Source organism: Sus scrofa, chromosome 9 (assembly GCF_000003025.6).
Source record: "Sus scrofa isolate TJ Tabasco breed Duroc chromosome 9, Sscrofa11.1, whole genome shotgun sequence".
NCBI classification, from domain to species: Eukaryota; Metazoa; Chordata; class Mammalia; order Artiodactyla; family Suidae; genus Sus; species Sus scrofa.
In genome coordinates, this window is record NC_010451.4 from 110,858,845 (window position 1) to 110,875,737 (window position 16,893).

General features: G+C 34.3%; 1 protein-coding gene across 1 annotated transcript in view; it reads right to left on the reverse strand.

Moving 5' to 3' along the window:
* CNTNAP2 (contactin associated protein-like 2) overlaps positions 1–16,893 on the reverse strand; it is a 2,040,635-nt gene that overhangs the window by 1,118,335 nt on the left and 905,407 nt on the right. Inside the window, 3 exon segments of the mRNA XM_021102606.1 lie at positions 5,004–5,268; positions 8,787–8,930; positions 13,945–14,129. Coding sequence (XP_020958265.1) covers positions 5,004–5,268; positions 8,787–8,930; positions 13,945–14,129 — 594 coding nt within the window.

Below are 16,893 nucleotides of genomic sequence, written 5' to 3' on the forward strand. Positions count from 1 at the left end.
GCAGGTTAAGAACATGACTAGTATCCATGAGGATACAGTTCAATCACTGGTCTCAATCAGTGGGTTAATGATCTGGTATTGCCACAGCTGTGGCATAGGTTTGCAGATGTGGCTCAGATCTGGCATTGCTATGGCTGTGGCATAAGCCAGCAGTTGCAGCTCCAATTTGACCCCTAGCCTGGGAACTTCCATATGCCACAGGCAAGGCTGTAAAAAAGCCAAAAAGAAAAAAAAAGAAAAGAAAAGAAAGCAAAACAAAAAACCCCCAAAAAACAGGATAAAGTTCTTAGCTCACAAATCTTTCACATCCAAGGTTAAGGAAACCAAAGATAATTCAAAGAAATGAAAAAACATCCTTTGCTTTGGGCTAGAAAAATTAATACTGTTACAATGGCCATACTGCCCAAAGCAATTTAAAGATTCAATGTGATCTCTTATCAAATCACTCATGGCATTTTTTTTGCAAAACTAGAACAATAATCCTAAAATGTATATGGAACCATAGAAGAACCAGAATTGCCAAAGTGATCCTAATAACCCTCCCAGATTTCAGGTAATACTACAAATCCACAGTAATCAAAACAATGTGGTATTGGCATAAAAACATACAGATCAATGAAAAAGAATACAGAGCCCAGAAATAAACCCAAACATACCTACAATCAATTACTCTTTGACAAAGGAAATAAGAATATACAATGGAAAAAAGACAATCTCTTCAGCAAGTGGCATTGGGAAAGGTGGACAGCCACATGTAAATCAATAAAGTTAGAATATTCCCTCATACCATACAAAAAAAATAAACACGAAATATCTTAAAGACTTAAATATAAGACATGACACCATGAACCTGCTAGAAGAGAATATAGGCAAAAGATTACCTGACATAAATCATAACAATATTTTCTTAGATCAATCTCCCAAGGCAAAATAAATAAAAGCAAAAATAAACAAATGGAACCTAATCAAACTTATAAGGTTTTGCACAGCAAAGGAAACCATGAACAAAATGAACAATCTATGGACTAGGAGAAAATATTTGCAAATTATACAACTAACAAGGGCTTAATTTTCAGAATATACAAACAGCTCATACAACTTGATATCCAAAAAAAAAAATCAATAAAAAAATGGACAGAAGACCTAAACGGACATTTAGCCAAAGAAGACAAACAGATGGCCAACAGGCACATGAAAAGATGCTCAACATTGCTAATTATTAGAGAAATGCAAATCAAAGCCATAATGAGGTACTACCTCACACCAGTGAGAACAGCCATCATCAAAAAGTCTACAAATAAATGCTGGGGAGGGTGCAGAGAAAAAGGGAACCCTCCTACACATTTGGTGGGAATGTAAACTGATATAACTACTGTGGAAAATAGTCCAGAGGTGCCTTAAAAAAACTAAAAATAGAAAAAGACAAAAAAAAAACAAACAAACCTAAAACTAGAACTATCATATGATCCAGCAATCCCACTCCTAGACATTTACGCAGAAAAGACAAAAACTCAGACTCTAATTCAAAAAGGCTTGTGGTTGCCAAGGGGGAGGGGGAGGGAGTGGGGTGGTTGGGGAGCTTGGGGTTAAAAGATACAAACTATTGCCTTTGGAATGGATTAGCAATGAGATCCTGCTGTGTAGCACTGGGAACTATGTCTAGTCACTTATGATGGAACATGATAATGCACGAAAATGGAATGTGCACATGTATGTGTAACTGGGTCACCATGCTGTACAGTGGAAAAGAAAATTGTAATGAAGAAATAACTATTAAAAAATTAAAATACTAAAAAGACACATGCACCCTAATGTTCACAGTAGCACTACTTTTTAATAGTCAAGACATGGATGCAAACTGAGTGTCTATTGACAGATGAGTGGATGAAAAATATACACACACACACACTGGGTTATTAGCCATAAAAAAGAATTAAATATTGCCATGTGCTGCAACATGGAGGGACCTTGAGATTATCATACTAAGTGAAATTATGTAGAGAAAAGCAAATATGTGCTACCATTTACATGTGCAATCTAAAAAATAATACAAATGAACTTACAGAATAGAACAGACACAGACATAGAAAACAAAATTATGGTTACCGAGGGGAAAGAGAGAGAGGAATAATTTAGGAATATGGGATTAGCAAATATACACTACCATACATAAAAGACAAACAACAATGATTTACTGTATAATACAGAGAACTATATCCAATATCTTATAGTAACACATAATGGAAAATAATATAAAATATATAGAAACTAAAATATTACATATCTATAGATATATCAATATATCTGAATCACTTTCCTGTATACCTGAAACTAACACAATATTATAAATAAACTATACTTTGATAAAAAAGGAATAGGGTAGATATAATACGGAATGTTTCTCTTTGTTAAAGCAAACATTAGTGTCTTAGGTTATCTTTCTAAATTAATTATATTCACAGTGTTGCTACTTACATTGTTACTCATACATTTAATTGAATTTGATGAAATACAATGCATCAAAATACAATGAAAAATATATTCTATGGACTGCATATATATTGTAGGATGAATGAAAATAGTTGTCACATATTGGATTTCTTCTTTATTTTTTACTTTTTAATTTAATTATATTTCTTTACTTTTTTATTTTTTCCTACAGCTGCACCTGCGGCATATGTAAGTTCCCAGGCTAGGGGTTGAATTGGAGCTGTTGCTGTTGGCCTATGCCACAGCAACACCAGATCTGAGCTGTGTCTGTGACCTACACCACAGTTCATGGCAATGCCAGATCCTTAGCCTATTGAGCAGGGCCAGGGATTGAACCTTCATCCTCATGGATACTAGATGGGTTCATTACCACTGAGGCACAACAGAAACTCCTCTTTATTTTTTAATAAATACAGTTTAAATGAGTATAAGATACAAATTATTAAAATATATGTTTATATATTTACTAATCTTTTAAAAATTACTAATTTTTTTTAAACCTGGAATTTGTAACTGAAGAGATATTAGTTGACTCCATTGTATGGAAAAACAGAAATCTTCGAAAGATAAATATTCTCATTGGACTATATAATACATGAAAGTCTACAGAAAATTTAGATTTCACATGTTTTCCTTAACTTGCACAGATTCTTGGCTAAATACGTAAAATATCTAAAGCCTACTTTTATCATATTTAAGCAAATCTCTTAAGGTAAATTAGTTATTGCATATTGGATTCCTTTGTTCATTCTTTTATTTTATTAATAAACAGTTTAAATTAGATGAGAGCATCCCGGCATCCTAAATTAGACTAAATTAAATTAGAAAATGTTTATTGATCACTATGTTCAAGATCCTATTCTTTTAATTATAATGTTTCCTGTTACAGGGAAAACCAGCAGGAAGTTGGGTTTGCTCAGTGAATTCTGGGAGACAGGCCTCCATAATTACATGTTCATGTGTTTAGACATTCGAAAAGAATCCTTAAGCATAACAGAATCTGGTGGGAAGTTTTTCAACTATGGTAAATATTTGCATGTGTATTTGTTTTATGTGTTATTCTGGTCTCTCCAGATTTCTATTTGCTCTAAATCTCCCCAGGTGGATTGATACTGGGAAGTAGTGATAAAATATGGTGATTAATTTTTTGACTCTGGGTATTCAGAGAACAAGCAAAACTGGCAATGCAAAAACAAAGTAGTTATCTAAGTTATTTCACCACAGCTTTTGATTTCACTAATTGAGACACACCTCTGACATACCGGTTCCTATATCTTCCTCAAGTCCTTTCCTGTGATAGTCTACACCACCAGGCCATACAGAAACACAAAGCCCATTATATGCAAATACATATATCCTTGAATAGGGGCTATTCTGTTCATAAACACCAGTTTATGGAGCCACAGTGTACATTCCTGGAGCACCTCTTATGTTACAGGTGCTGCTCTATAGGCAGGGACATGGCCTCTGCCCTCAAGAAGCTGACAGCCCAAAGGAGAACTGAGATGGACCCAAATCATATAACATGTCAGGCATGTGCAGTTGGTGTCACAAGTGAACACGGACTGTTGAGAAATTAGAGTTAGCAGTCACTCGGTTGAACATTTTGTTATAAACCTCTTCTCTCAGTTTTTGGTCCTCTGAACTGCATTCTCAGGAAATGTTCTTTTTCCTCCTGTCTTCCATTTCTAAGTAGTTCTTTACTTAGAATACACACTAATATAAAACACCTACTGCAAGTAACATCTAGAGAAATTTGGTGAATTTTTCACTATTTATAAATCCCATATTATACATTAAGTTCTTTGTCTAGGGCCTCTCACTTGGCAATCTCAGCTTTCTTTGTAACATAATAATCAAGGAATATTCCCAAAGTCACCAAGTTTGTTCAAATAACAACTATATTACTTAAGTCTCAGTTTATCATACCACTATAATGTCAATTTTAAAAATTACCCTACTTAGCCAGGCCAATCTTCCCTCAGTTGAGACATATCTTTTGTCATTTCTCTTTGTGCTCCTCCTTTTCTTCTGACAATTTGGACACACTTAGCAAAATCACTTTGAGGTTTTGATTCAAGCTGTTGAAGATACCTTGAAAGCCATAATTAAATCAACACAATCTTATTACTAATAGTAAAAGCTATCGGAATGCCTATAAAGTCAAAAGATACCAAGTACTCTTAGGTTTATAAAAATTCTTTGTTTTTAAATACAAACTACTAAGAGGAATGTCCATTGCTGTACTTCAAATGAACTAGCATTTGTAAGAAATAGAGGCTTTCAGTCCTCTAAAGCAGCCTCCACCAAATTTCCTCCTTGCCCACCCTCACTCTCAGCAAGTTTCTAGATTTCCCTTATTCAGTCTGAACTCAGGGCAACTGAGAAAGTACCGCAAAAGTCTGAACCCAAACAGTCACGAACATGGTACGCCCACAAAACAAAAACGTCACCTTGGCGGTGGAAATCACAAGAACAGTTTCAGGAGCGAACATGGAATAGATTTCACTGACCTGACGAAATATCTATTTGGCTCATCTTGGTCTGCGTGATGTTGATGTGGACACCAACTTTGCTTTCAGTGAGGTCAATCTCCACGTTGCCCAAATTATCCGCAAAATGACTAAAAAGCAGGAGACCATTGGGGTTCCAAGTCCTGAACTGGAAACTGACTGAAAACAGGTCCTGGTTAAGCCGTCCGGGCACCTCCAGGTAGCTGGTGGCATTGAAAAAGACGGGTACTGTGTAGGGCTCCACACACGAGAAACTCAAATTTCCCTGTAAAACAGAAGGGCATGACTTGAGGAAAATGCAGACTGAAATAAGCATCCATGTAAGACAGTAGACAAAGCTATAGTTCTACAAACTTCAAAGCAGAGTTTGAGCCTAAGGGAAACTCTCACTTGCACCAGGGTGACATGGAACCGGAAATTGGATAACTTGGCATGGAAGAGTCCTGCCTGCTATAGTTAACAGGGTATAGCAGTTGGCTCTCAAGTTAAGGTATTCATACAAAGACCATCCATCCTGGAACTGATAGACTGACAACTTGATATGATGAGCTGGCCATGGGATGGATGTGTCTCTGTGCTGTAGGATTGTGTGTGAACCACTAGACTTTCAGACAATGGCAAAGAGTGGTTGGGCCTCTCCCCCTATGGTCAGCCAGGGAAGAGACACCACCACTCTTTTCTGGATGGTCTATGTCAAATGTTTATTAATACATTAATCTGGTCTCAGTGAACTATGATCACTTAGTTGCTGTTTATTAAAATGATATTATGGGGCAAATATTCTTGGGTTTTATCCATACTTCTCATATATTAATATCAACATATCTGTGATTACTTCAGATAACTTTGTTATCCAATCCAATTCTCATTTAAAATTCCCATGAAGTACTCATATATCATAATGTATTACTGCTTGCAGAAACAGTGACATGAATGTACAAAATGAAAAGAGAACTTGCAATAATTAAAGCTTCCTCCTTCACCCTCATACTCCCTCCATTTGGTACAAAGAAATTTGAATTATCATCCAGATACATTGAATTTTATATTCTAGTATCTAAGTACCTTCTTTTCAAAGATTTGAAAATCTATATTTTCTTCCATCTTCTTTTATCTCACCATAATGTCTTAAGGAATATGATTTGAAAACATCTTCATTCTTTTTCTTCCTTTTTTTTTTTAAATAACACCATATATTTATCCCAAGATGCATAGTTCTTTCATCAGTGCACTAACCATTAAATCTAAGTTAGGCTGTCCCTCTGAATTAATGTTCAAATCAAATTTGCTCTGTACCTTCACAGATGACTGTAAATGCTTGCTTTCCCAATGAAAAGAATTGCTTGTTCATAATAACTGAGATGTTGTAACTGACAACATACCTGTGTTGTAGAAATTGTCTCTTTGAAAAGTTAAAGGTCCTTTCTGAGTAATGATGCTGCTCTGGAGTCAATGCATGATGAAAGAACAGGTGTGTTTGTGGAGAGGGATGCAGGATGAGTGTTGAGTCAATTTCACTGAAATATCAACACATCATTTTCTGTTTGTTGTTGCTGTTGTTGTTTTTTTTTTGTTGTTGTTTTTTTTTTTGGTGGTGCCTGCAGCATGCAGAAATTCCCAGGCGAGAGACTGAACCTGTGCCACAGCAGTGATCCACACCACAGCAGTGACAACACTGGATCCTTAACCAGGGAACTCCAGCACCTGGCATCTTTGAAAGCAAATTTTCCACGTAAATATTTGCCTTTGTTAAGCTGCTTACAAAATGTCCTACTTGTCTCTATACTGCAGAAACTTTTAATACATACATATACTTTTGTTTAAAAGCCTTTTTTATGTTTGCTCATTCTATTTTAACAAATATAATTATAGATAATTCATGCTTTACCAAATATCTTTGTTATTCAAGTTAAAATAGCATTTATAAGCACAATATATTTTGCAGTTAAAGTTGACTTTGGAATGAGTCTCCATGGTGTAATTCTCTGTAGTTTGGGTACCTAATACATACATTTGAGGACCAACTGGGAAGTTTGGACAAAAATAACACTTTACTTCTTCTTAAAGGTGTAAATAATGGAAAGAATACTGTGGTGATTTGGATTCTGTACCTTTCTATTTGAAGCACATTTTTAGGAAACGAAAGGACTCTGATGCCATTTTATCCAAAGCTTAAAACAGCACTCTGGGGGTCACTCCACAATCAATGTTTGCCACTCATATTCAGTCACATTGGAAAGTTATTTTTCCAGGTTAAATTTCAGTTTTTATTTACAAACTGTTTATGATAATGTTTCCCTTGCAGTATTGTTCTTAGATTAACATTCCTAGCATGGCGTCTGTTACCTATACATGGAACAATTATTATTCTTCCCTACAGTCGATATATATGTTATGATATTATTTCACCAAAGTCCAATTTTTAACTATCAGCATAAATCTATCATTATTTTGAAGAATAAATAATTGGTAAAGAAAAAAATGTTGCTTTAAATTATTTTTTATAGTCTTGTATTTAACCTGAACTCTGTTCATTCATTAGGCATGCCATTTGTCCAATATTTTATGAAAACCCTAGGTTCAAATGTGGGGTAAGAAGACCATCAGAGATCTTTTAGAACACAGTACAAATACTCATGATATTATCTACCTCCACTGGGCTCCCACATATATGGGTCCTTGGATGCCCAGGCCCTTCTAAATGACACTGCAAAGTTGAAGTAGCTCTTATTCTTATGAAACCACGGGAAACCCACTTACTAGACTTGTAAATGGATATTGTTTAGTGATCCTAAGTAGTATCCTAGAGAGGTAAGTGTGCTAGTATGCTCTTTGATTTCTATTCTCTTCCTTGAAACACTTCAACCTGGAAACACTCACACCAAATCCATGAAACCACTGCGAGTTTCTGGGACACAGATTACATGATCAAATGCAATCCATTTGATTTATTCATTTATTTGTTTTGGGATTTTACTTTTGTCTTTTTTTTTTTTTTTTTTTTTTTTTTTTAGGCCATACCTGTGGCATATGGAGGTTCCCAGACCAGGGGTCGAATTGGAGCTATAGCTGCTGGCCTACACCACAGCCATAGCAACAGGGGATCCACCTTGTCTGCGACCTACACCACAGCTCAAGGTAACGTCAGATCCTTAACCCACTGAGTGAGGCCAGAGATCGAACCTGCATCCTCACGGATACAAGTCAGATTCATTTTCGCTGAGCCACAAAGGGAATTCCCATCCATCTTTATCCGATTGTACAATATTTAGTATGTTTTACAGCTTTGACAAGAAGTTTATTTATTTACACGTTTGAATGAATTATCTTTGGAAACATGGAAATATAACAAAGTTTCTGGTTTAAAGACTTAAAATATTGAATTACATCATGAATGAGAAATGTAGAGCTATATACCCTGAGACATTTGGAAACAGGAGGCTGCCAGTTTAAGGGCTGCAGAATTGCTGGGATGAAGCACATATTGAAGTATGCCTGTTCCTCCATTACAAGGGGTCCGGAAATACTGGGGCTGAAATTCTGGGCCCCCTCTGAATAAAACTTCCTGCTTCTGGTTAATGTAATTCAAATAGTGGTATCTATTCCCAGAGTATATTCAATAGCTCCACATTTTAAGGTAACTCTAAACATAGTTTTATCTGGTTGAGCCCACCACAAGCATAAGGAAAAAAGCTATGATGTTGTTGTTTATTCACAGTCCACACAAAACAAAAATTCTTTGGCTGTTCCATGAACCAATATTTTGGGGGTGAAAAGTCTTACCACATTTGAGGGCTCTAGTTTCTTCCTTCTTGCAAGATCAGTTATGTTGATGCCATTGTAGTTAATGCTTTCCATGCAGCCTTTGAAATTTTTTCTACTGCTGGAACTTGGCTTACCAGAAAAAGGTATACCTCCAAAGGTTATCTTTGAGAGAAAGATAAAATGTAAACATTCACACTGTCTTTGACTTAAAAAAATAAAAACATTCACAATACTAAACCAAACTACTAGTGGAGCCCAAGTCAGTTATCTTTGTTTTTGGCTGTGCCTGTGGCATGTGGGAGTTCCTGGGCCAAGGATCAAACCTGTACCACAGCAGTGACCCAAGCCACTGCAGTGACACCACCAGATCCTTAACCTGCTGTGCCACAAGGGAACTCCCAAGTCGGTTATCTTTACCTCAACCAGTATATACAGTCACTTTTTCTGTCTTCAAAGTCCACTGCATTTTAAATTATACTGTTATTGAGGGATATACTAATCATCATTAATTCTGAAGATTATAACTTGAATAAGAAAATAGCAAGAACCCCTAGCTTTTTTACTACCCAAAAGGAATTTTATAAATTTTCCTGAGAATGTTTTAAGAGTTTATACAGCAAAACTTTTATTATGTCATATTAAAAATACATTTTTATGCTTATCAAAGACATACTATCAATGAATGCTTCTGGTCATCATGAAACAACCTGGACAATATAGGAAGTTTATAAAATTTCAGCCAAAAGCAAGGAATATTGTATTCACTGAACTTAGACATTGTAGTCTAATGACCATTAGAGTAAAAAATTCAATAAACTTATTTCGAATACAGAAAACAGTTCAAAAAGTCCCATTGCTATATTTATTAGGAATACCTTTGTGTTTAGGGACCATAATTTGAGAAGTACAGGCTTAAAGACATTATAGGTCTCCTAAAATCTAAGGAATAAGGTCATTGCTCCTTCCTGTGATTCTTAAGCAACCATGGCCTATTAAAAGAGAATATGTATTTCTCCACATATCATTGGTTAAATATCAAAATTATATTTAATTATGTATTGCCAATATTGACATTTACTGCCAAAAGTGAATTAGCAGTGAATGAATCTACTAATCATAGTTGTAATATCAAGATATATAATACAGATATTATTTTTCTTTTAATTTTTATTCAATTACCATTTTTTTTAGAAAGTTTTAGAAAGGAAAGCAATAGTTAAGACATGTTTCAATGTCAAGACTTCATATTTGATATATAAGGCAGGCATCTCTAGTTTCTAGGAGACACAAGTTATGTTTCTATTACTTGGTGTTTTTGGTATTTTAAATGCTTAATCAGTTTTAGGGAAAAGAACAAAAATTAATGATGGTTTCTAAGACAATATAAAAAACTAAAAAGACCTCACTTAAAATATAATTAAATGTATTAATAACCGTTGAAGATATATCATTTACATCAGAGTTTAAATATGGGAAGAATATATATCATTTACATCAGAGTTAAATATGGGAAAATAAAGACTATAGAAAAAAGAATCAGGAAACTACGAAAGGAAAAATAGAGAGTATTCTAAAATAGATTAGGAATATACTTTCAAGTGGCATTGAACTGAACATATATGTGCTATTTATACATGTAATTAATACCAAAGGTAAGGATAGTTGATACTTTAATGGAGAGTTGTGTTTCCTGCCCACAATTTATCAATTTTTGCTCCTTAATAGTAATGAAATCTTCTATGCTTAATGACATGTAGCATCACATTTTAAAATCATATTACTAAATACTACTTTAAAAGTATTGTTTTATTCCCTCTCTGTGTGTACAGTTTGTGACTCTCTTTTTCCTCAGAAATGATAATTCAAACACTCCTTATGGTTTCTTTGTTTTTGACAACCCTCAGCTCATGTCCTACCCTATAGCAGGTACCCTGTTGAAGCATCACTGTCTCAATTTACCAGATTCCTTGCAATTAAGAGATGTGGGTTCAAATCCCAATTCCTAAGGTAATTAATCATTTGATATTAAGTGGTCACTTCTTTCTGGTTAGGTAGTCTCATCAGATATTGATAGTACTCACATGATTGCCTTATAATGACACTGCTGTTCAATGACAACCTTGACTCTAAAAAAGAATTGCATTGACCATTTTGTTGGCTACCAAGAATTTGCAAAGTGTAGCCGAGACTACTAGATACCTCTAAGTGTCCTTTCTCCCACCTTTTTTTAAGAAAAAGCATTGCTTTTCAGCTGGGCACATGCTCTCCAGGCAATATAGAGCATTTACCAACCTCTTTGAACAAGTTTTGGTCTCATGAGATTTAAGTGGAAGGGATGTGTGTAACTCTAAGAATTTAATTCAAGGAGGTTAGGGGGCCACAATTTTCTTCTTTGCTTCCCTCCCTCCTACTGGCTGGAATGCAGAATGGAACCTGAGTAGCTATCTTGGTGTGATTTGCAGAGCAGTTGGGATAGCAGGAAAACAAAAGCCAAGGGGTTTTGACAAACATGATGCTGTCATTTGATCCCAGGGCTACTTGCCTACCAGCTCCTTTTATGTGAAAGGAATAAACATGTATCTGTTATATGCAATCTAACTAATTATAACTGGTGGATGTGGTGATTTCTTTTACTTCCTGTTACCTCCTTTCATAACCCTACAAGTAATATGCTATAATATTCACTTTATGGAAGGGAAATATCTGTCGAAGGTCACACAACCAGTAAAAGGCATAACATCCAAAGTGGGTGTATCTTGGAATTTGGATAAATAAAGGAGAGAAGCCAGGACAAATACCAGTCAGCTGTCTACCCTGTCTTGTCACTGGCTGAGAAGAGGAAGAATTAAGTGAATCATCTCAGTACACACACTGCATGTAGCTAGAAGCTTGACGGCAATGGTGACTGGCCCACTTTGGGGTGTAAACAGGCTATGGAGAGGTGAGTGAGGTGAACTCTGCAATCTTCACCCCCCCAAAAAAAATGCCCACGTGAAATTCATGTCAAAGGAGCAAACTTGTCTTCTATTGGTTCTTTCATGACGAACCTCCCTGGGAATGAGGACAGGTACTTAATTAAGCCCTAGCAATGTTATGTTGGATCTTGCTCATACTGGCTCATGAGAACTGATTGTTAAAGAGTCATTGCTAAAAATTAAATGATATAAACTTTAAATGAAATACATTATATTAAACAAAAAATTTAATAATCTCTCAGAACCTCATCTCTACATGTTACTCTCATGTATATACTCTTGAGGTTACTTGCATTTTTTGTGTCTATATGATGGAAATACTGAATAACAGTGTACTTTAAGAAATATTTTTGATCCTTGCCCTAAGTTCCTGGCACAGAGCTCCTAAAAAACCCTTGCAATTTGCTGTGTGATAGATATGTCTTTTGCTATTCATAAGAAGCCCTTTCTTTCAAGAATATATGTGCAAAACACCAAGAGACCACCTTTACTATAATCCCTAATTTTCTTTAAACAAATAAGCAAAGACCTCCCTTTATATTAAGGTAAACGTGTCAAAATATAAAGTGATGGCCAACCATTTTCATTGTGGCTTTTGCTGATAACTGCAGTATCCGAGGAAAGTAATCAGGCAGAACTACAAAGAGAAGTAAGTTGAGTCTCTCCTGATTCTCAGTAAATTTCAATTTCTTCCTATGTTTCTCTAACAAAAATGTCTCAGGCATTTTTGTCTAAAGGTGAGGTTCTCAAACATTGTATTCTCTACAGAGGATGATGAAACTACTGACCCCATAGAAAGTGCTGTGTGTATGAATATTCAGATTCCATCACAAACTCAATAAGGGTCTAAGACCCGAAATTTTTAATTCTGTTTTTTGAAAACTGGATTGTTTGCCCATCACTAATGTTCCAAGATTTTTTACCTCTTCTTTGGTACTTCAAAGTTTATTAATGGAGAATGAATAATTCATCTTTAAATTCTCTCATACAGTAGGAGATAAGTCACAAAAGAAAAGATTTATACTAATTTAGAGAAGATAAAATTTCTCAGGTTTTCACATTCTTTCCCTTTCAATAATCACTTTTACTTTAAAGAGATGTTTTTGGAGGGGCAATTATTTCCTGATAACCTTACATTTATTTTAGTGTTAATAAAGTCTCTATGTCAAAGTTCACATGGCATATTCTATTCTAAATTTTATTTGGAAATAGATATACTCATACTATGAAAAATTTAGAAACTAAACATATAAAAAATAGAAAACATGGTTGTAAATCAGGACTTTTTCCCTTACTATTTTATGGTAAGTACATTCTATGTTCAAAAAGATTTACACATTAATATCAGTAATACACATAATGTATATGTGTATGTCTGCAATTTTGAATCTAAGGGCCAAGGCACACTGAGATGTCACAGGTAACTCATAGGAGTGCTCTGGTGATGAATACCTTTTTACAGAACTTTTATCCCTATTTATGATGAACATTTTTGAGGGACATTTTAAGGCTGAGTTGCTCTCCACATAATTTATTTAAAAACTTGATATGCCTACCATTATACTGTGAGAAAATATTTTTTACTGGATCAATATAATCATTGATTATTTTTTAAACTTTGATTATTTGAAAGGTAAAAAACATCCTTTTATTTATGGATAATCTTTTAAAAATATTCTATATTTCTATTTCTTTTATGACAATTACAAATTAGAAAATAGACCCTGTCAAAAGAACTATCTATACCAACAAATTTATAAATGACTTAAGGTATGTCAGAATTCATGACTTGTTATTCAGTATTTTGTAATAATTATTAGGCAATCCTGCGTACATAATACACTGTACTTTATTGAGAATAAGCCATTTATAATTAACTACCCATGAAAAGACTACAACTTAAATTTATCCTGGTCTTGTTAAATGGCCCAGGTAACGTGATAAATGACCATTCTTTCCAAATAATATATATACTTTGGTACCAAGATTTCAAAAATATTTCAAGTACTCATTATTAAAATTTTATAAATAAATAAAAAGACATATTAATAAATTAGGTTGTAAAATTTTAAGTTAAATTTTCTTTGGAGAATTAGATGAAAATGATACAGGAAGGTATATGATCAACAATAATACAACAATACAGTGTGAAACTGAGGCAGCCACTTGACACATTACAATTTACATATCCTCAAACTTACTTCATAGTCCAAATCCAGGTAGTCGAACTCCCCATTGGTGCGGAAGTGCTGCATGCTTCTGTCCAGGGTGAGGTTGATGCTCCGGCCCTGGCGCTCAATGACCACAGAGTGCCAGTGGTGATCATCCAGCAGACTTCCTGTTGTCACAGATGTGTGGCCATATATAGGGCCAAGCTGGTTGCTTCCTGAGTCACATAAGGGGAAAAGAAATAAGGCAATGGCATCAGGTCTCTGTGTTGAGGTGGAGCTTTTGTTTACAACACCATGGATGGACATTCTACCAAAGCTCTATCTATGAAGTAAACATGGGAAAACCAGAATGGAACTTAAAAACAGCTGCATGCTCAAACTAGATAAAAACTATTTAAGATGAAGAAAAGTCTGCTCCCTAAGCAACATTGACAATAAAAAATGAGCCCACTTTCTTTTTTTCAATTACTGTGCCATGAATTCTGCTAAAATTGGTAGATTCCTTGTAAAGTCAGTGCCCCATGGGCTCTGGAGCCAGAGTTCTTGGAGTCTAATTAATGCTGGTTCCACCACTGACTTGCTCCATGATCCTGGCCAAGTTGACACTTCTCTGGGCCTCTGTTTCCCCATAAGTAAAAAGGGAAAAATAATAGTACCCGCTTTACAGGTTGCTATAAGAACTAATTATTACATGCAAAGAACTGACACACTTCTTGGCATATAGTGAGTATTTGTTAAATGTTACTGTTAATTTTTTAATTATTGTTTACGGTATTATTATTTTGGTCAAGAAAATACAGCATGACAATTTTCAAGGATTTTTTTTCTTTTTACTCCAAAAGCTATAATCTTAAGTACAATGTAATATTTAATGTCAACGAAAACTGACTCGAGTTATAATTTAAAATAAAAACCTGTAAAATATATATGTAGCATTAATCCAGTTTTGAAATAAGATCTCCATGGCAACAAGACTATAAATAAGAGTGAAATGTTGTGGGATTCTGAAATGTTCACTAAGGTCATCTCTGGATGCTGTTTATGTATTCTACACCATTGTCTATTTTGTCTAATCAGGCATTACTTTTTATGGTCAGTCAAAACTAAATGCTATAAAATATAATATTGTTTCAGAATACATAGGATAAGAGAAATAAGAGAAACACAATTGAGTGAAGAATTCTTTTTTTTTTTTCACATTTAGGATACTAGTATAAATATACCTGACCTTTTCTGTACATTTCCTAGATGAAATTTTCTTTCCTTTTGGTGATTAAATCAAATGTTGACATGAGGTTGTGTTTATGATTGTGTAGGAACATGGGAATGGGAGAGGGAGAAAGAAAAACAGGATACATTTAAGTGAAGAGTTGCATTCAGCGTTAGTACTTTAAATATTTAAATTAGAAGACTAAGAAGCAGCTAGATATGCCTGATATTTAGGTAACAGTATTAAAAAGTGACAGTGGATATTTGAGTGGATGTATCTATTTCTATGCTGTCAAGAATTCCGTTCAGTCAATAAAACTGTAAAATTCCTTCCAAAGAAGTGGTAATGATCTTTTTTGTGAGGCCATTTGAGCAGTTTTTGTTTCAGAAGAGTAATGGCACACTCACAAAGCGCAATGGTTTTTAAAGGCTACTCCTTGTTTCACTTTTTTTAAAAAAAGAGAATGTTAGAAAAAGTAAACTTCTTCAGACACGATCCAATTGCTCCCAGTGCGTTTGTGTGTATGTGTGTGTTTATGTGTGAATATGCATGTTTTTAAAAAGCACTTAAATTTTGTTTTCTGGTTTCTTTTACTCTATTCCTCCTTCTTACCTTCTACTGAATCTTGTTTCAGAAATTTTCTAGGGTTATTTTTGTCCCAGGTAATACATGAATAAATGTTCAATATTATAAGTAGAGAATATTATAAAGAATTAATACATAAACCATTAATCACTCATTTCTACCACTAAAGAAATGTAGTCTATTTCCTTCCAGACTTTTTTCATTTATATACATTTAATTACACATACAAATACAATTCATTAATTCATATATATAATATGAAAATGTTGATATATAATTTATAGTTTTCCTATAGTTTTCAATTAGTGCTATATAGTATTTCCTGTATAATTAAAATTATTCACAGACATTTTAAACACATATCAACTTATTCCACACCTGTAGGGTTTTTTCCTTCAATTTTCAATATCATAATTAATATTGCAAAGTACATCCTGGGATTTAAATTGCAGAGCCATTTCTTATTACTTCTTTTTGATTATTGGACCAAAAACAGACAATTTAAAATATCTGAAGATATATTATCAAATTGCTTTCTTGAAATATTTTCACACACAATACAAAGAATCCTTGTCACATAACTCATCAATACTGATATTATCACTTTTAAAATTAACTTATTTGAAAAAATTGGAATCATTTTATTTTACATTTCTTTTATAGCTTGAGCACTTGGTGCTTATAAGAGATTTATAATTTTTCTTTAAGTTTTCCATTATGTTCTTTGGCAATATTTTCTCTTAAAGTCTTGGTATTCTTACAGAGTGGAATGAATTCTTATTCATGAATGACACTGAACTCTATATTTGGCATTTGCATATTCCCAGGTTTCTGCATGCATACTGTTAATATTAATATCATATTAATTATGACATTTTCATATAAAATTATGTATTTTTGTATAATTAAGTAATCAAAATTTTTGGATAATATGCTTTTTCTCTTTTTTTTTCATTTTTAGGGCCACACCCAGGCACATGGAAGTTCCCTGGCTAGGGATCAAATCGGAGGTGCAGCTACCAGCCTATGCCACAGCCACAGCAATGCGGGATCTAAACTGTGTCTGTGACCTACACCACAGCTCACTGCAATGCCAGATCCCTGACCCACTGAGATAGGCCAGGGATTGAACCCACATCCTCATGGATACTAGTCAGATTTGTTTCCAGGGCACTTGGATAATA